Here is an 18,851-nt window from a genome sequence, read left to right on the forward strand (position 1 = left end):
AATGAACTACCAACTATTGTTTCAGAGAACACCTCTCAAGGCACCATTTCCAAGGCTCTGTTTTAGACATCTCTGACTTCCTTAGAGAGATGAACGTGATCTCCATCCAAAGATCCTCTGCTTAATACATTAGAAAAAAATGAGTGCAAGTTCAGAGAATTTCCAGATCGGGAATGCAATCGCTCTTTTTTATGTCTGCTTAATACATTAGAAAAAAAATTCATGAACACGGAGGAACATTCATGAACCCGGGTTGTGATTGTGAAGTGGCGTTGGAAGAAAATTCACAACCCAACAAAGCCATTTCTGAAAAGTCTCTCAGTGTTATTGCTTACAAAAATTAAAAAAAAAAAAAGAAACTCCATGATATGATAAAAAATTCCGATGCTCAAGAGAGAACAGAACATGCTTCAGACCCATTTGAAAAGAGCAACTTCCTTGACTCCTAACTTGTAAACCTCCTTAGTGGAGCAACTTCCTTGGCTCCTGAAGCCATGGTTTTTAAAACCGAACCGGTCAGGGGTCCGGTTACCGGTTCGAACGGTCTGACTGTTCGATCCGAACGGTTAGTTCATTTTAACAAAAAAAATTAAAAAATTGGAAAACAGTCAAAACCGTTCGAACCGTTAACCAACCGGTTCAGCGGTTTATTAACCAAAATGACTAGTTCTCGATTTTTCCGATCCGACCGTCCAGTCTGATCCGGTTTTGAAAACCATGCCTGAAACCAAAGACTGGCGAATGCGGTTTCAGGGCATATTTGAAATTGAAGCCAAAGTAGAATATCTGAGAATGACAGGTTAAATGGTCTTTTTCGTCCTTTCGACTTTTCCGTTAACGAATGTTACCGATAATAGGATTTAGTCAAGAGTATTTACAATTTACAAACAGGAGGGTGGAGATAGTCAATTACCAAAAAAAATTGCTAGTATACGAATTGCCCTTTCGTTTTCTTGTACGCCATTACATTTTACAAATGCATCGTACGCACACCATACATTTATAATGGCTGTAGGGCCTACTTGAAATGACAGTCCCACACAATCAAAAAACCTCAAACCGGACCATAAAAGACGATAAGAAGAAGAAGAAAAAAGAAGGGCGATGGAACCTGTGCTTCCGCTTGCAAACTCTCTCTCTCTCTCTCTCATCTGTGCTTATTGGTTCTCTACCAACAAATTACAATTACATCGCATTGGCTGACACCACCACTCCACTGTCCACTCATTCCTCAACTCATTGTTGTTGGATAGGCTATACACTACAGTTAAGCCGCTACCTTTCTGTGTGTGTTAGTTGCCGCAATGGTTGCAATTTTTATTAGAGCATTGGAACTCTTTTTGAACTGCGAATTTAATCTAATGACATTTTGGCCATGTCCGCCTTTCAGTTTTTGTATGTGAAGGTTCTGAGAGTAGTGTAAAGAAAGGAGTTCTCCTCTGATTCGTTTAAATTTTCTGGGTTTGTTAGAGAGCAACTCTAGTTTTAAACGATTCGAGCTAGGGGTTTAGAGATCTAGTATTATTTTTTCTTCAAGATGTGGAGTTCGGAAGAGAGAGTTGTTGCTGTGATCATGCTTGGTGGACCGACTAAAGGTACGAAATTGGTTGGAATTTTACGGACTTGCCTTGTTATTTGAACGTTATGATCTTTGGATTGAACTGTTGGAAATTTTTATTCTTTTTACATGCCTCCTGATAATTATATTCGAATTTCGCAGGTACCCGGTTTCGGCCTCTGTCTTTGAATATCCCAAAGCCGCTTTTTCCATTGGCAGGACAACCAATGGTTCATCACCCAATTTCAGCTTGCAAAAGGGTAACTTCTCAAATCCCTATGGAAATTACAGTTGTAGAACTCACAGTTGTATGTTAATTGAGATCATGAGAACTCTTATAGATCCCAGATTTGGCACAAATTTATCTCATTGGCTTCTATGAAGAGCGGGAATTCGCGTTATATGTCTCTTCAATCTCTAATGAATTGAAAGTCCCTGTAAGGTAAGTTGGATACTATGTTCTTATGTCTCATGTTATTTTACTTAAGATTAAAAAAAAATTGTCTAGATTTTGGGATCTTATACTGTTGGTTGTTATTGTTGTTGCTGCTGCTTCTTCAGATACTTGAGAGAGGACAAACCACATGGTTCAGCTGGTGGACTTTACAATTTTAGAGATCTGATCATGGAAGACAACCCGGTTTGGATCTTGTACTCCTTGCTTTATTTCATGTATATTCTCTGGTAATTGAACAAAAAAAAAATGGAAAAAGGAGTTTCTGCCAACTTTGTTTTCCCTGTATCAATCTTCTTTATTTTTGTTGCAGTCACACATTTTTTTGCTGAATTGTGATGTTTGCTGCAGTTTTCCACTGCCAGGCATGCTTGGTAACTTTCTTCCTCGCTACTGCTAATTTGATATTTATCATGCTAATATTTCTTCCTATATATATTGTGTAGTTCCATGCATTAATGGCTCAGTATGCAGAAAGCAGTAATTGTTTTCGTGCTGCAAGTTCCTCTTTCCAAATTCGTGATTGGCTTTTCTAAATTTTAACTGCTAGCTCTTGGCCTTCACATGTGCAGACGCCCATAGGAGATATGGTGGGATGGGAACAATCTTAGTAACAAAGGTTGGCTATTGCATCCACGAATCCTTCTTCTTGAATGCCCTTTTTTATGATTGGTGACAACCAAGAAGTTGTACCAAATTGTTAAGAATAAAAGAATGATATACAAAGATACTATGCCAAGCACCCCTTTTTTGTAGGTTATCCCTCACTACCTACCCTTGTGGGTAAATATAACCCTTTAGTATCTGCATTTCATTGTCTTTCGCCATGCTGAAATTTCATTACTCTTTTATGCAGGTTTCTGCTGAATCAGCCAACCAGTTTGGTGAATTGGTTGCTGATCCCACTACCAATGAGCTGTTGCATTACACGGAGAAACCTGAGACTTTTGTATGTACAAACCAGATATTCAGCTAGTGTTAACATATCTGAATTCATTTGGAATTTGGTTTCTCAAGTTGAGGCCTCAGGCATTCACATTATATATTCATCTATTACTCATCAATTTAATGCATAAAAAATTGAGTTTCTCATTACAGAGGTATGTGACAGAATACTCAAATGAGTGACTTTCATACATATAATTGTATACTTAATTAGTCAAGTTCATAAATATGACAATGTACTTAGGGAATCTTAAATTTCACGTAGCAAGGTAGCATACAATATTAAACTCAAAAAAAAATTGAAAAGATGTATATTCAATAAACCAATACTCCACTTCTTGCATAGTTTAGCATATACAATGCATAAAGGATGCTTCTTATATTTATCAAAAAAAAAAAAAGGATGCTTCTTATATGGTACAGTGCAGCCATGGAGTAAGCACTACGCTGTGAACTGCAGAGCTGCAACGTACCAAAAGATTGCAGCTATAGAATGCACTTTCTCTCTACCCCAATAGACAACAATCTTGGAGCACTCACTCTACACCCAAGGAATATTTTCTTACAGTATAATGTGGTCACTCAAGGAATACCTAGGAAACCACCTAGAAAGTAAGGTTGCCTACCAAAAGATCAGTTCCTATTGGGCCAAGGTTGATCCAGCCCAGGCCCATTTAATTCTACAAGGAAAATGGATTGGGTCTATAAATATGAGACTCAAGTTCCCAATCTTGTAACTAATTGGATAAGGTCTGGTTTTAGAATATCAAGTGTCTCATAGGATAAGGCTTAGTTGAGTTGAGTATTTAGGTTCTGTATCAATAGATTTAGTTCATCATGTAATGATGATCTAAGCCTTGTCCCAACTAAATGGGATTGGCTTACATGAATGCTCTTGAGTTTATCTCATTATACATGCCTTGAGAACTGTGCTTTAAATTGTTAATATTTTGCCATATATCACCCTGTTTCATTGTGGTCACTGTTACCTGACCAATTTTTGCAGGTAAGTGATCTAATAAACTGTGGTGTGTACATATTCACACCAGATATCTTTACCACCATCCAGAATGTCTCCACACAACGGAAAGACAGAGGTTTGTTGTAACTGGGAGTATTTGTCAGTGGGTTGCTGATGAATGGATAAGAAAAAAAATTATTGCCAGTAAATTTCATATTTTTCTATGTTTTAAACACACTTTTGAGAGCCTAAATCTTTATTAGAAGATATACTGATACCTTTTCAAAAGAAATAGAAGACACCTTTAAAAAATCTTTAATAGCAAGTTTTAAGATGAACCTTAAGACAAAATTTTGAATTATATTTATGTGCTTTATGTTCTTTCTCTCCTTGATTTTCCTTTTTTTTTATCAGTAATGTTTTTATACTTCCAAGAACCTGCCCCCATCTTGTAATCCATCTAACGGTTCCTTTCTCTTGTTTTCAGCTATGAACTTAACACTTCCATGTAAATGAAATCTGACTTTTTTTTTATATTTGAAATTCAAAGTGGTCAGCTTATTATATTTTTTGGTTTCTCACTTTTCTAAATCACCAAAGGATAGATAGTATAGAAGGCAAGACAACCTCTTCTGTTTTGGCCTCGTATTATATTCTCATTCTTCTTGTTCATCCACTTAAAAAAAAAAAAAACACTCCTCTTTTGGATATCATTTTTCACATTTATTTTCATTTCCTATATAGCAGCAGTATCCAATAGAAATTAGATACACCTATGGAAATTTGAGATGCTCTAACAACATAGCTTAATCTTTTGTGATAAAACTATAGAAAGCAAGGCAAACTCTTATGTTTTGGCCTTCTATTATATTCTCATTCTTCTTACTCATCCTAAAAAAAATCTCCTCTTTCTGAATATCATTTTTCAAATTTTGTTTTCACTTTCATATATATGGATACTTTATATAGCAGCAGTATCAAACAGAAATTAGATACATCTATGGAAATTTGTGAAGATCTAATGGCATAGTCTAGTCTTTCATGATAAAATAGATATTAAGACTCCAGTCTATAGATATCTGAATTTTTCATTTTTATTTGCAGCTAATCTAAGGCGTATGTCCAGTTTTGAAGCCCTCCAGTCAGCAACAAAGTATGGCATTGTGGTATCTATACTTTTCAGGCACAAAAATTCTGAGTGTTCTGGAATCACATTACATTAACAGTCACAACTTACAGATTAACATACCTTATACAACTTCCATATTTGTTTTCATTCATTTTACTTGTGGAATCAGACATTCAAGCTTAAATATCTTCAGTCCTTTGATTTGAGGAAACCTCTTTGAAATTGCTTTTGTTAATAAGAATAATATCCTGATACAAGAGAATGACAACAGTGGTGAGGAGCACTACAATGCAGGTTGGAGCCTCTATGAATGAGGTGAAGACCAACAAAGATGTTTACTAATGTAGTGAGAGAACATTTCACAAGCATCTTTTATGGGCTAGAGTATAATTCAATGACAAGCAGCCCATTCAAATAGTTCAAATAAAGATTTATTGAAGTTGGTGATAGAATGAGGTAGAGGCTTACACATTTTCTTATTTCATTAAGAAATCATTAATATTGCATAAAGGATGTAGTTGAGTGGTATCCTATTTTTGAGACAAAAGGGATATGATATCCATTTTATGATTTCAAAATAAGTTTGACATTGCCACCAAACTGACCACTAAGTAAGAAATAGGTGCAATTTAATTAATAGAATATTTCATGCTTTCTCTTCTTGAGCTTTGTCATATGTGACTCCAATAAGAATAACTACCTGGATTTTGCCAGGCTGATCCCGAAAATTTGTCGCCAACGTGCAAAATTACTGTAACATTGGTATCACATATGATATCACTGGTGGAACAGACCATCCATCACTTGACTTTTGTGATAAGGAGAATCATAACATAATTCTTTCAAGCCATCATGAGTAAAAGGATTGCATACAGTAATAAAGTTGGATATATTTTTGCCTACAGTTTGCTGAGGCATCAATTTGGTCTAAGGTTTTTTTCATCGGTTAGTTGTTTGATATAAACTTCCAAGGTCCATTATTTATTTGGCATGTATGGGAAGGGAAGCTTATTGTAATGTTATAGTCGCTAACCCATGTACCTCTTTGCTACAGAAAGAACACTTCCACCCACTTAGGATCACACTCAGGCTATCCAAAATGTCAACATTTTGCACATCCCAAGGGTGTCAGTAAAGCATAGTTACCTGGAAAATACTTAATTAATTTTTATGGCCTTAAATATTAACATTGTTGTAGGAAAAAAGGTTTCACTTTTCAGGTCAGTAGGAAGTGTCCCTATTTGAACTTATCTTTTTCTGCCATGTGACAGGTCCTTGTTGTACTTTATTTTTTTTCTGAGTAGTATTTACTTTCTCACCTGCACGGTTTAACATATTATTTAAGTTTAGAGTTCAAAATAATCAATAATTTTTCCTCATTTACATTCCTGCTTTGGACCCATTGGTATTTGAATGTTGATTGAAGCATAATTTCCTTTCAAGCATTATGCTAAAATAAGATCAATCTCAGGACCATTCCTACAGATTTTGTAAGATTGGATCAAGACATCCTGTCGCCTCTTGCTGGAAAGAAGCAGCTATATATATATAAAAACATGGACTTTTGGGAACAGATCAAGACTCCAGGGTAGAGCAATACTCCTTAATTCTCTATTTTTCCGCTTTTAGTTTTTACTTTCGTATTTGTTTCATGGGATGACTTATTTGAATTTATGTTTGTACCTACAGAATGTCTTTGAGATGTTCTGCCTTGTATCTTACACAGTTCCGGTTCACCTCTCCCCATCTTCTGGCACAAGGGGACGGTGCCAAGAATGCTACCATTATTGGTAATGTTTATGTTCATCCATCAGCAAAAGTTCATCCAACTGCAAAGGTATTTTAGTTTTTCCCTGTCTTCAGCTAAAGAACAAATGGCATCAGAGCATTACACTTACTCATAGGAACTTGTATGGTTTGCCATCAGATGATTAAGAATTTCATAACCCCCCAAGAAAAAAAAAAGTAAAAAAGAGAAGAAAACCATAAAGGAGCTCTTAAGCCCTCCTGGGAAAACCTGGGACAACAGGAGTCAGGGGAAAGCCTTAAAAAAGACACTCTTTTGGCTTACTCAGGTCTAGTTGGGTTGAGTGGCTTGGTTAGTGCTAAGATAAAGCCTCACTGTAAGATTTTCAGGTTGATGTCATCTATTGACTGAAACCAGTTGGTGGTATAGAGATGAGTTGCGGGTTATTATGGGTGGTGTAATCAGACAGATTTTCAAACTGTGCAAGAGGCAAGAGCCCTGACATCCAGATTGAACATCTTGTTCAGGTGGACTAGGAAGTAAAATAACTCTTTGGTTAAAAGCCTAGTTAGAGGAAGAGGAGTGGACAGAACTGAATTGTATTGGGGATTGCTCCTAATATGATTTTATTACTTTCTTTTATTTACTTGCTTTTGTCCATGTATAGTTATGGATTTACTTTTTACATCTAAGTTTTTCTGCCCTTCATGCGTAGAATTGGTTTTTTGCTCTTTTTCTGTGATTAAATAATGTTTATGCAATATAGAAAGAAAAGAGGGATGGTAATGTGGAAAGCAACAAAGGCAGCAATTTGTTGGGTAATATGGGAAGAGAGGAACAACAGAATTTTCTTGGAAAAAAGTAGAACAGTAGAGGAAGTGATTGATAGTATCAAGGTGAAAGTAGCCCATTGGGTAAAACTCTTGGACTGCTTTCAAGTCTTCTCAGTCGCAGATATTATAAGAACATGGTCCGAAGTAGCACAATCTTCGAGAGTAAGAGATAAAGTAAGGCTGGAGTGGAAACCACCTGAAGGCAATAAAGTACAGCTGAATTTTGACAGGTGCTCATATGGAAATCCAGGCATCTCAGGAATAGGAGGAGTATTAGGAAACTCCAACAGGAGGATATTGGGTATATTCTCAGGACCGATTGGCAACGGAAACTCGCTGAAGGCTGAACAATTGGCATTACTACGAGGGTTAAAGTTAGCCAAACAACTAGGATGCAGACATGTTGAAGTGGAAGGGGACTAAAAAGTAGTAATTTCATGGGCAACAAATAGCAGCCACACCTCATGGATGTTTAAACATGTGATTAGGGAAGTGGAGAAGATTGCAAAGGAGGTTGAGGCTGAATTTAAATGGGTCCGAAGAAGTGCAAATGGGCTAGCTGATGGGTTAGCAAAACAAGGGGCATTGAGACAGCAATTATTTTGGGCTAAACTGTAATGAGGGGTGAATAGAGTGATTAAAGGGGATCAACAGTCCCATCATCAAGTTGTATAAACTGCTTACAATCTGAATTTTAATAAAATACATATTTACTGATAAAAAAAATGTTTCTGCAATATATCTCAACTAAATTCAGCCTTAATCCTAACTATTTGGTTTCAACCAGACAAATCTTGTCCTGCCATTGTGCTCCATCATGTCATGTTTCCTGTCAGTTTCTGCGATATGTTACACACACCCACCTAGGAATGTTTCCTTGGGGGTGTCACCTTGGAGAAACTTCTAAACCTTTGGTGGGGTCTACCTTATACATAGGTCCTAAATTTAGTTCAGTTTTTTGGTTTTTTTTTCTTCTTTTGGGGGGGAGGGGGGGGTATGGCCCCCAATCACCCCCTTCCCCAGTTCTGTGCATGCACACGCACAGAAACAGTACACACACAGAATGCAATTCTTGGGAGTTACTTCAAAGTTCTAAGAGAAAGATATTTGACTATTTGATCTCTCAAATAATTCATGATAATCTGAGTGCATGCACCAAAATGAAGATCCAGAGCTCATCATCTTCCACCTCTTCCCCAATGTAAAATATGTTTTCTCAATGGTCAAGGGACTTTAGTCTATCCATAGGTATGGGAAGAATATGTCATAACACATTATGATTTCTTTGGATCTTTTTTAAGAAATTCCATCATGAAATTTTTAAATTTGTGGATGGTTTTGGAAACAAGAGTTTTTATTTTCCGTTCCTTCTTTTTTAGACTCATTAAAACTGGAAAAGAGCAGAATGTTGGGCAATTAAGAAACATCATGTCCACAAAATGAGTGTGGCAGAAATGTATGCACTTATGGATGAGTGGTAAAACTAGGAAGAGAATGGTTAGAAATTAAGTCATACAAAGAAACCTAGGAGTAGCGGGTAGCCCCAATGGGTGATAAAATGAGACAAAGTAGACTGATGGTTTCGTTGCATGCATAGAAGACCATCTACGACACCCGTTAGAAGAAGTGATATGTTACAAGTTGGAGGGGCTAGAAGAGCTAGGAATAGGCCAAAAGGGACTTGGATGGAAGTAGTAAGAAAGAATTTAAGCACCCAAATTTAATGATGGAACTACCTTGGTTTGCCATTGGAAGATAACCCTCAGAAAGGAGAGTTTTGGGATTCGGTTGTGGAGGGGTTTGAGAAGAGGCCTGCCACATGGAAGAAAAATTATCTGTCTATGGGAGGGAGAATCACCCTAATTAGGTCTACATTGGCTAACCTTCTAGTTTATTTTTTTTCAATCTTTAAGGTCCCAGTTGGGGTGGCTAACAGGTGGAAAAAACTAATGAAAGATTTCCTTTGGGAGCCAGGGGAGGAGAAGGACCATAGGGTTAGGTGGGAGGTGGTTTGTAGAAGCAAGGAGGGAGGTTTGGGTATTGGGAACATAAGGAATAGGAACTTGGCACTACTAGGGAAATGGTTGTGGAGATTCTCATTGGAGAAAGAAAATCTTTGGGTTAAGATAGTGGGTAGTATTCATGGGATTGCAGACAATGGATGGGACTCTGGGATTTTGACAATGACTACAAGAGCATGTCCCTAGAAAGCTATTCAAGCTATTTTGCCTTTGTTCTCTCCCTAGATCAGGTATGACTTACACTCAGGCAATCTCATTAAATTTTGAGAACATGTTTAGGTTGGAAAGTCTCCTCTAAAAGACTAATTTCTGGCTCTTTTTGCTATTACTTCCCTTAAAAATGAACTAGTTCTACCTTCCAACTCAACTTTTGGGTTTGGTTGGAACTTGGGTTTGAGAAGAGACATAAGGGACTCAAAGTTAGACTGTACTTTATCGTTACTATCCATCCTTGATAGGGTTTTCCTAGATCCAACAAAGGCAGACAGTAGAATCTGGACACTCACTCCCTCAGGTTCCTTCACTTATGCCTCATTCTTTAAAGCCCTATTACAACCATCTTCTGTTGGACTGTCCTTTCTTGTTAAAGAGGTGTGGTGTCAACCTATACCTCCGAAGGTTGGGAGTTTCTGTTAGGAAGCCTTTCTGGAAAGAGTTAATACAGGAGATTTGCATCAAAGGAAAAGACCCTGTTGAAGATTAATCTGTTTTATGATGTTTTTTTCTGAGTAGATGTTTTATGTTAGTTGTTAAATAGGAGATGGGGACCACAGTAGTTATGTGAGTCCAAATTTTATTATGTTTCTGAGTGTTATATATGCTGTTTTATGTTTTGCCGCCCTATAAGGGCATAGTTGTCTTTGTACTGTTCTATTATTTTTAGTATAAATAATAAGTGAAGGGGGCGGCCAGATTATTGCTCTCTTTTCTTTTCAATTTCTCTTCTTCTCCTTCTCTCTTCCTTCTCTCTTCAAGAAACTACTTTTCTTTCATATTTTTTAATTCAGCAGATTTCTACTTGGTATCAGAGCATCGATTAGGGTTTCTTGAAGCATTCTCATGCAGCCCTAGATTAGCCGACTACATGAAGTAGTAAAGGGCTGATCGATCTACTATAGATTGCCCAGTTCTTGGATTTTTTTGTGGGATCTAGTCATCAGGAAGGTGATCTACTGTTCGGCATCAAAATTAGGAAGAATTGGAGTACGGGGAAGAGTCCCAGAAAAGTTGGACTCTTTGATTTTGATATGGTCTTGGGCGCCCAAGTATTGTTAGTTTTCTTTTGATTTTCTGAAGAGGGCGATTTGGTTTTTGGAATTTTCTGAGCCTCCCGAAGTGATCGATTTACTCCTCTCTGTTGGGAGGCATGGGGAGGAGAGAAATTTCTCTCCAACTAGGGTTTTCTTCTTCCGGAAGGGTTGGTTTCTGTGTGTGATATTAAATTATTTTTTGAAGGTCTCCAATCTATTTTTTTTCTTACTGTTGAACTGTTTGAAGTAAGATGGAGAGTTGGAATACCGAGATGAAATCTACTGGTACTGTGGGATTGGGTGTTGGAGGTAGTAGTGATAATTTTGGGTCTGTGATCATTGCTACAGTAAAATTTGATGGTACAAATTATTTGGAGTGGGCACAATCAACTAAGATGGCTATTGGTGCCCATGGAAAATTAGGTTATCTCATTGGGGAGGAGAAGAAACCTAATACGGACTCTTCCCGATGGGTGTAGGAGAATTACATGGTAATGTCCTGGTAGTGTAATTCTATGTTACCTCATATTGCAAAACATTTCCTATGGGCTAATACTGCGAAGGAGATTTGGGATGAAGTGATTGAAACCTACTCTCAGAAGCAAAATGAAGCCAGAGCCTATCAGTTAAGAAATCAGGTGAGAAGTATGAAACAGGGAGAAAAACCTCTTGCTGTGTATTTCTCCATGCTGAAAACCCTATGGCAAGAAATAGATCACTTAGAAACTGTGGTATGGAAAAGTGTAAATGATGTAGCAACCTATCACAAACTGGTAGAGAGGAATAGGGTTTTTGAGTTCTTGGCAGGGCTGAACCCTGAATTTGACATTGCTAGGTAGCATATTCTTTCTAGAGAGGGTGTGACACTCTCTCAGGCCTATGCCTTTGTCTCTGGAGAGGAGAGTTAGAGGAATGTATGCTGAGACAGCCTGGGATTGACCATTTGGTTATGGTTGGTACAACAAAACCTAAATCGAATGGAGATAGAGGGAGTAGTGAGACTAGAAGGGAAGATAAGAAGGACTTGGTGTGTGATTATTGCAAGAAGCCTAAGCATAACAGGGACACTTGTTGGAAGTTTCATCCAAATCTTATGCCTACTCGGATAAGAAACAAGAAGGGAAGTGCAAATGTAGCCACTACAGGAGACTCTTCAACCCCTCTTTCCTAAACTGATTAGAAATACATTGCAATAGCAGCAGTGAGAACAGAACTGGAGAGGTTTGGACAGCTTATGAGTAAGAAAGAATCACCTAGCTCTAGCCTTCCAGATGGCAGCAAAATGCAGGAGCAAACTACACCACTTCCTTTGCACATACAGGTAGTTCATATGCAACTGCAAATCTTGCATCCACTTTAGGTAAGGAGGGACCTCCTTGGATTATAGACTCAGGAGCATCTGAGCACATGACTAATGCCCCTACCCTTTTCAATTCCTATCAGTTGTGCTCTGGTAGAGACAGAGTCTCTACAGCAGATGGTTCACATATGCCCATTGCCAGGAAGGGAACAGTTAGAGTAACCAATGATATAACTCTGTGGTGAACTGGCTAAAAGAGGACAACTCTAGGCTTTGGAAGTAAAGCAATGAAAAGAGAAGATTTAAGTGACTGACTAAGGAACTTGAAATTCAATGTACATGGGTAAAGAGAAGGGCAAATTCATTGGCAGATGGTCTAGCTATGCAAGGGATGAACAGAAACTCTATGTTTTTAGTTGTGCTGTAATAAATTACAAAGACCCCCCTGTACTATGGGGTCTGTGACAAAGACCCCCTTGTACTATGACCGTGAGACAAAGACCCCCTTCCGTTAGTCTTCCATCTAAAAAGGCCGTTACAATATTTTTTAATCCCCATACTACCCTTGTAATAACTATTTGGACAAGAAAAAAACTGTTCATCTTCCCCAACCTCACGATACACTAACAGCAACGGAAGACCGGCGGTAATCCCCTCTACCTCAGATTCCTTCACATTTCTATCTCTCTCCCCCAATCTCTCTTCTTCCTATTCCCCTTAACAGCCTCGGGATTGAACCCATTTAATTTAATCCTGCTCCGTTTCACTTACGGTATTCCGATCCGTAAGTGATCAATTCAGATCGATTGAGAGAGAGAGAGAGAGAGAGAGAGAGGTGTTTCGCTATTTGAGTTAATTTTGAAGTGATCTTCAAATACCTCAAGCCCCAGCTCGTGATTCCAAAGTCGAAACGATGTTTTCTGAAAACAGTGTAGTCTCATCCAAAACAATTTTATCGACGGCTGCCTCTCTGGCTGCATCGGTGATGCTCATCCGTTCGATAGTCTACAACTTCTTATCCAACGAAACTCAAGACTACATCTTCTTACCCCTCTGCTACTCCTTTCCAAGCACTGCTTCATTATTTTATATTTCAAATACTAATGGATTGAGCCCAGGAATTAGATTCCCTGTCCCTAGAAATTTTACAGTTTCACTAGAGAGAGAGACAAAGAAAGAATAGTTTTGTAAGGCTGCTGAAGAGAAGGGTTCTCTCTTTTATCCTTATGCCTGAACTGGAAGAAAGTTGCAGGTAGATTCTATAATATTTTGGTTTGTCTGATGATGGATCTTTTATGATGTATGCTTGTTTATCATCTTTGCTTCTGCATCATGGGGATCAAGTAGAGAAACCATTGGTCATTTCTTTGTTCCTTGAACTAGATTTCCGCGAACTTGTGACCTTCATCCTTGTGTCAACTTGAGTCTTTGAGATGTGGATGTAGAGGAAGAGTATCGGGTTGGTCATTGGTGTGTGCCCCACTTGCGAAATGTGCTTTGTTTTTGTTTCTCCACTCGGATCTTCTTCCGTGGCTGAAAAAGTTTTTGGCTTTGAACTTTTGAATCTGAGAGGCCCACAAGCTATCTGCAGTTCCAACTAAGCCTCTGACCATCAGGACATCAAGTTCCTGCAGCAGCCAATCGAGTAGTAAGAAATCTCTCCCTGTATCTCCTTTCTATTTGCTTTCACCATGCATAAAGAGCTCAATTGAATAATCCATCCCCATTGAATTCCCCATCCCTCCTCTCCCCACCATCATCAGCATTCATTTCAGCTTTACAATCGCCTTACATATGTCCAAGGGCCTTGCTTCCACCACCCCCAGAAAACGTGACTCCATCTACTACACCAGAAAACGCGACCCCATCTACTATGCCAGAAAACCCAACTCCAGCAACACATCCATCTCCTCCGGTTTCTTACTGTGGCCCTGTATCTGATGACATCCCAAGCTCTTCCTACACCCCTCCACCAGAAAGATTGGATTTCTGTGATGACTCATCTGACCAAAAGCTTAAATTTGTGACCTGTCCTTTGCGAAAACCTCAGTTTCTAACTCTCTTAATGCAAAAGTCAGGAGCTGTGATGTTTATATAGGCTTCCATGGCCAGAATTCCAATCTGATATGCTTATGTAAGGTGGCTTAAATCAGAGCTTGAGCTCCAGGGAATAGCTTGTTTTGTTGCAGACAGAGCTAAATATTCAAATACCCAGAGCCATGAGATTGCTGGTAGAATTATTTGCTCAGCCACTTATGGTGTTGTGGTTGTCACGAGTTCAAGCTTTCTCAATCGTCTCTCTCAATTGATCTGAATTGATCACTTACAGATCGAAATACTCTTAGTGAAACGGAGCAGGATTAAATTAAATAGGTTCAATCCTGACGCTGTTAAGGGGAAGGGGAAGAAGAGAGATCGGGGGGGAGGGGTGAGAGAGAGAGATAGAAATGTGAAGGAATCTGAGGTAGAGGGGATTACTGCCGGTCCGCCGCTGCTGTTAAGTGTATCGTGAGGTTGGGGAAGATGAACAGTGTTTTTCTTGTCCAAATAGTTATTACAAGGGTAGTATGGGGATTAAAAAATATTGTAACAGCCTTTTTAGACGGAAGGCTAACAGAAGGGGGTCTTTGTATCACGGTCATAGTACAAGGGGTCTTTGTCGCAAAACAAAGTACAGGGGGGTATTTGTCACAAACCCCATAATATAGGGGGGGTCTTTGTAATTTACCCTTGTTTTTAATTTGGGTGTACCTTGGTTGTTTCTAGGAGTTAAGATTGTTTAGCTCCCTTGGTTTGTAACTTTTTATTCCATTAATAAAATTCACTGTCATTGATAAAAAAAAATTTAATAATGGATATGGCACTGAACAGAATGGAATGGAGAAACAGGATTCATGTAACTGACCCATATAGTTGGGACAAGACTTAGATGATGATGATGAACAGGAAAGGTACTTCGTTAACAATTTATTACATGTTGAAATCAGTTAGCAACTTCTCTTTAAGTTTTTTATTTGAGTTTTCCTGTTCTTTAGTGCCACAGGGGCACTCTTGTAATTTCTTTTCATTTTATTATTAGTTGGGTCGCCCTAATATATAAGCTAATAGCTGGCGCCACCAGCTACATGTTTGAATCCAATTTTTTCTATCTTCCTCCTCTCCTCTGATATCTCTAGCCCGGTATTCATACATAGTACTATATGGGTATCAATATTTCAATTTTCATATTATTAAGCCAGATAATTTGATGTTACTGAAGGTTTCTGTAGTCCCCATAGTTGTATCCCCTAAACAAACCAATTTTGGATGCCTTGTTTATTTAGTACAATAAACTGACTTGGCTCCTCTGTTTAAACAGATTGGTCCAGATGTTTCAATTTCTGCAAATGCTCGAATAGCAGCAGGGGTAAGACTCATCAATTGCATTATCCTGGATGATGTTGAAATTAAGGTATGAGATTGTCTTAAAAGATATGTCAGCCATCAACGAATGCTTGCATCAAGACTTACCCATTTGTGGTCTTCTGTTCTCTGACAGGAAAATGCAGTTGTTATACATTCTATTGTGGGGTGGAAATCATCCATTGGTAAATGGTCACGAGTTCAGGCAAGAATACCCCCCTCCCCCAACGTACACATACACACAACAAACCACCCAACAAGTTATTCTCAGTTTGTTTATTTATAATCAGTGATTTAAAATATACATTCTACTGTAGTTTCATTGTAAGTTGCATGCCAGTGCAAAAACTGGCAGGGATATTAGATATATGGTCAAATTTATATTGAGCCAGGAAGGTACTGAAAAAAAGTGGCTTACATGTGGTCATACTATTTTTACCCTACTCCTTAATTATTAGAAAGATGGCACAGAAAATAGGGGTGCAACTTGGGGGAGCTCATGTTGGAATTTTGTTGAAATTTAAACAGTCAAATCAGGTGCCTGACTTACACCCGTAACTGAAAGATATATAATTTCCGCTATGAGAGTCTGATCTCAATCTTGCAAAACTAAAGTAGATCTGATTCACATGAATGAAGATATGGTGTAATATGCTCAAGGATCTTTCCTTCTGTCTGCATATTTTCTTTCCACTTCATTGTAATTGACCTGGACTTATCAACTGCTTCAGGGTGAAGGAAATTGCAATTCCAAACTTGGGATTACTATCCTAGGTATTTATTCCTGATTTCCTTTGTTCTACCTGTTTCACTTTATCTTAGAAGACTAAATTATACATGGGATCCTAACTTTATATTAACACTGGTGATTTCAAATTCAGGAGAAGCTGTGACCGTTGAAGATGAAGTTGTGATCATTAGCAGCATTGTTCTGCCAAATAAGGCTCTCAATGTCAGTGTACAAGAGGAGATTATTCTATAATAAGGGAAATTTGGTCCCTTGTTGGGCCTCCTTGTTACGGGGTGGAGTCCAGTTCCCTATTTTATTCCTATTATTACTGTTACCCAAGTGATTTGTCAACTAGGCTCAATTTGTTTGCAGTGTGAATTTCATTCGTATTAATGTAAATGCATGAGTGCAAAGATGCTAAATGCAAATTCTGGTTTGCTTTTGCTTCAGATTTGACTGTGTTGTTTGTTTGTGAGAAGGGAAATAAGAAGTAAAACATTGTCCCCGCCTTATATGGAGGATAGACGTAAGAGGAGGGTTATTTCCTTGAGAGTGAGGTTGGAATCAAGATGATGTGGTCCCTCTACTTCATAAGAGAAATTGAGTTAGGAGAAAGATGGTGCAAAATTTTTCAGATACAAAATTTGCACTGCCAGTGAGTTACAAATGAAACAAAAGGTAATAAGTCTTGTATCAGGTAGGAATACAGAATCATGGTTACAAATAGACCTGTTCATGGGCTGGGCCAGGCCGGGCTTTCACTCTGTATTAACATATTTTTCTAAGGCCCGAGCCCGGCCCTCATAAAAAGCCTGGGCCTGGACCCGAGCCCGAAATTTAGCCCATGCTGTTACTACTGCTGAAGCGGCTGAATAGAGAGAAAAATTATAAAGAAAAAAATAAAAAATGTATATTAAATTATAAATATATATATTTCAATAAATATTATATTATTTATATATTTTATATAATATATAAAATACACATTACGTATTTTATAAAATATATAATGCTGAATCGGGCTGGGCTTTTTTGACAAATCCCAAGCCCGGCCCGAAACACAGTCAGGCTTACTGTGTTAGGCCCAAGGTCAGGCCCACGGGCCTAATTACATGACCAAGACCGACCGGGGTGCGGGCCGGGCCATCAGGCTATCCGGCCCATGAACAGGTCTAGTTACAAACAAACAGATGCAAAACTGAACTGGGTACAAAATTTATATTCACTTCAGATTTGCATTGCAAACAAACGGAACCCTAAGGACAACTTTTTCCCCTCGAGGAGCTAATTTTGAGTTTATTTTTAGTTTTAACTTTATTATCTATATAAAACTTCTATTTTCTTTGGTATGCTTATGCCTTTATAGATCTTAATCCCAAGTATTTGTCATTTCCTAAACGTCTCATATTAGGGGTGTAATCAAGCCAAGTTGAATGAGAATCAAGCTGGAGCTCGACTCAAAAACTTTGAGCTCGAAACTCAACTCAAATTCGATTGAGTTTTTAAGTTTCCAGCTTGAGCTCTACTTGAGTCAATACTACTCAAGCTCAAATCAAGCTGATTGTAAATTAATCAATATTAAACATATTAGAAAACTTGAGTTGAGTTATAGAAAAAAAATTATAGATAAATTAACACTATAAATACTATAAATAAAAGTGTATTATGAAAATCAATTACTATTTATTTATTTATTTGTATTATAAATAAGTTAGTGTCAAAACATTAATATCTATTTATATTATAAATACAAATATATTAAAAATCACTTTATTATAAGCTTGATTAGGCTCACAAGCCATTTGAGTCGGGTATTGTAAAGCCTGAACTACTCGGCTGGACTAACTGCTTGACTCGAATTGACTCAAGTTTGATTACTCCGAGCTGAGTTCTAGGGTTTAGTGAGCTGAGCTAAAATCTCTAACGGAGGGTCTGGGCTTGACCAATTTCAAGCATCGACAGTTGAATGAAGCCTTCTTATACTGGCTTTAGTGTTTGCCACATCAATATAGTGATACAGAAAGTTAAAGATTTCCAGCATGATCACTCTCCTAATCTCCTTTTAGCAGCTGGTGTCAGACTGCCAGTCTATGGCATGGTTTTTAAAACCGAACCAGACCGGATGGTCGGACCAGAAAAACCGGGAACCAGTCACCTGACCGGTTCTGTTTTCACCCCAAAACCGTTTTTTTCCTAAAACCGTTGATTTTGGTCAGTAAACCACTGAACCGATCGGTTAACTGTTCAAATGGTTGACTGTTTTCCGATTTTTTAAAATTTTTTTATTTTTGTTAGAATGGGCTGACTGTTCAGGTCGAATGGTCGGACCATTCGAACTGGTAACCGGACCCCTGACCGGTTCGGTCACCAGTTCGTTTTTAAAAACCATGGTCTATGGAGATGGCACGGAGCAAGATGTTATGAGCTGGGCAGAGCTGACATGGATCCCGTTTGACAATTGGATCGGGTTTAGGTTGAGATGAGGTCATTAGTCTTCTACAATTGGTCTAGCCACTCTTTC

The 18,851-nt window shown here is 38.2% G+C and overlaps 1 protein-coding gene across 3 annotated transcripts; it reads left to right on the forward strand.

The window, feature by feature from the left end:
- Positions 1-1,072: 1,072 nt before the first annotated feature.
- On the forward strand, positions 1,073-16,779 carry LOC104607977 (uncharacterized). Of its 3 annotated transcripts, none has more exons than XM_010273781.2 (16): positions 1,076-1,266; positions 1,391-1,595; positions 1,721-1,818; positions 1,900-2,000; positions 2,120-2,198; positions 2,326-2,386; positions 2,585-2,631; positions 2,869-2,961; positions 3,964-4,054; positions 5,023-5,071; positions 6,519-6,635; positions 6,737-6,884; positions 15,557-15,649; positions 15,737-15,805; positions 16,332-16,374; positions 16,482-16,779. In XM_010273781.2, exons 2-16 carry the CDS (start codon positions 1,538-1,540, stop codon positions 16,580-16,582), a joined length of 1,248 nt encoding a protein of 415 aa, XP_010272083.1. In that variant the 5' UTR covers positions 1,076-1,266; positions 1,391-1,537; the 3' UTR covers positions 16,583-16,779. The 3 variants fall into 3 exon arrangements, with proteins under 3 accessions (XP_019055094.1, XP_010272083.1, XP_010272084.1); XM_010273782.2 differs by having other exon boundaries at positions 1,471-1,595; XM_019199549.2 differs by having other exon boundaries at positions 1,073-1,595.
- Positions 16,780-18,851: the final 2,072 nt, after the last annotated feature.

The sequence above is a fragment of the Nelumbo nucifera genome, chromosome 4 (assembly GCF_055504915.1).
Source record: "Nelumbo nucifera cultivar China Antique chromosome 4, China Antique-T2T, whole genome shotgun sequence".
Taxonomy (NCBI): Eukaryota; Viridiplantae; Streptophyta; class Magnoliopsida; order Proteales; family Nelumbonaceae; genus Nelumbo; species Nelumbo nucifera.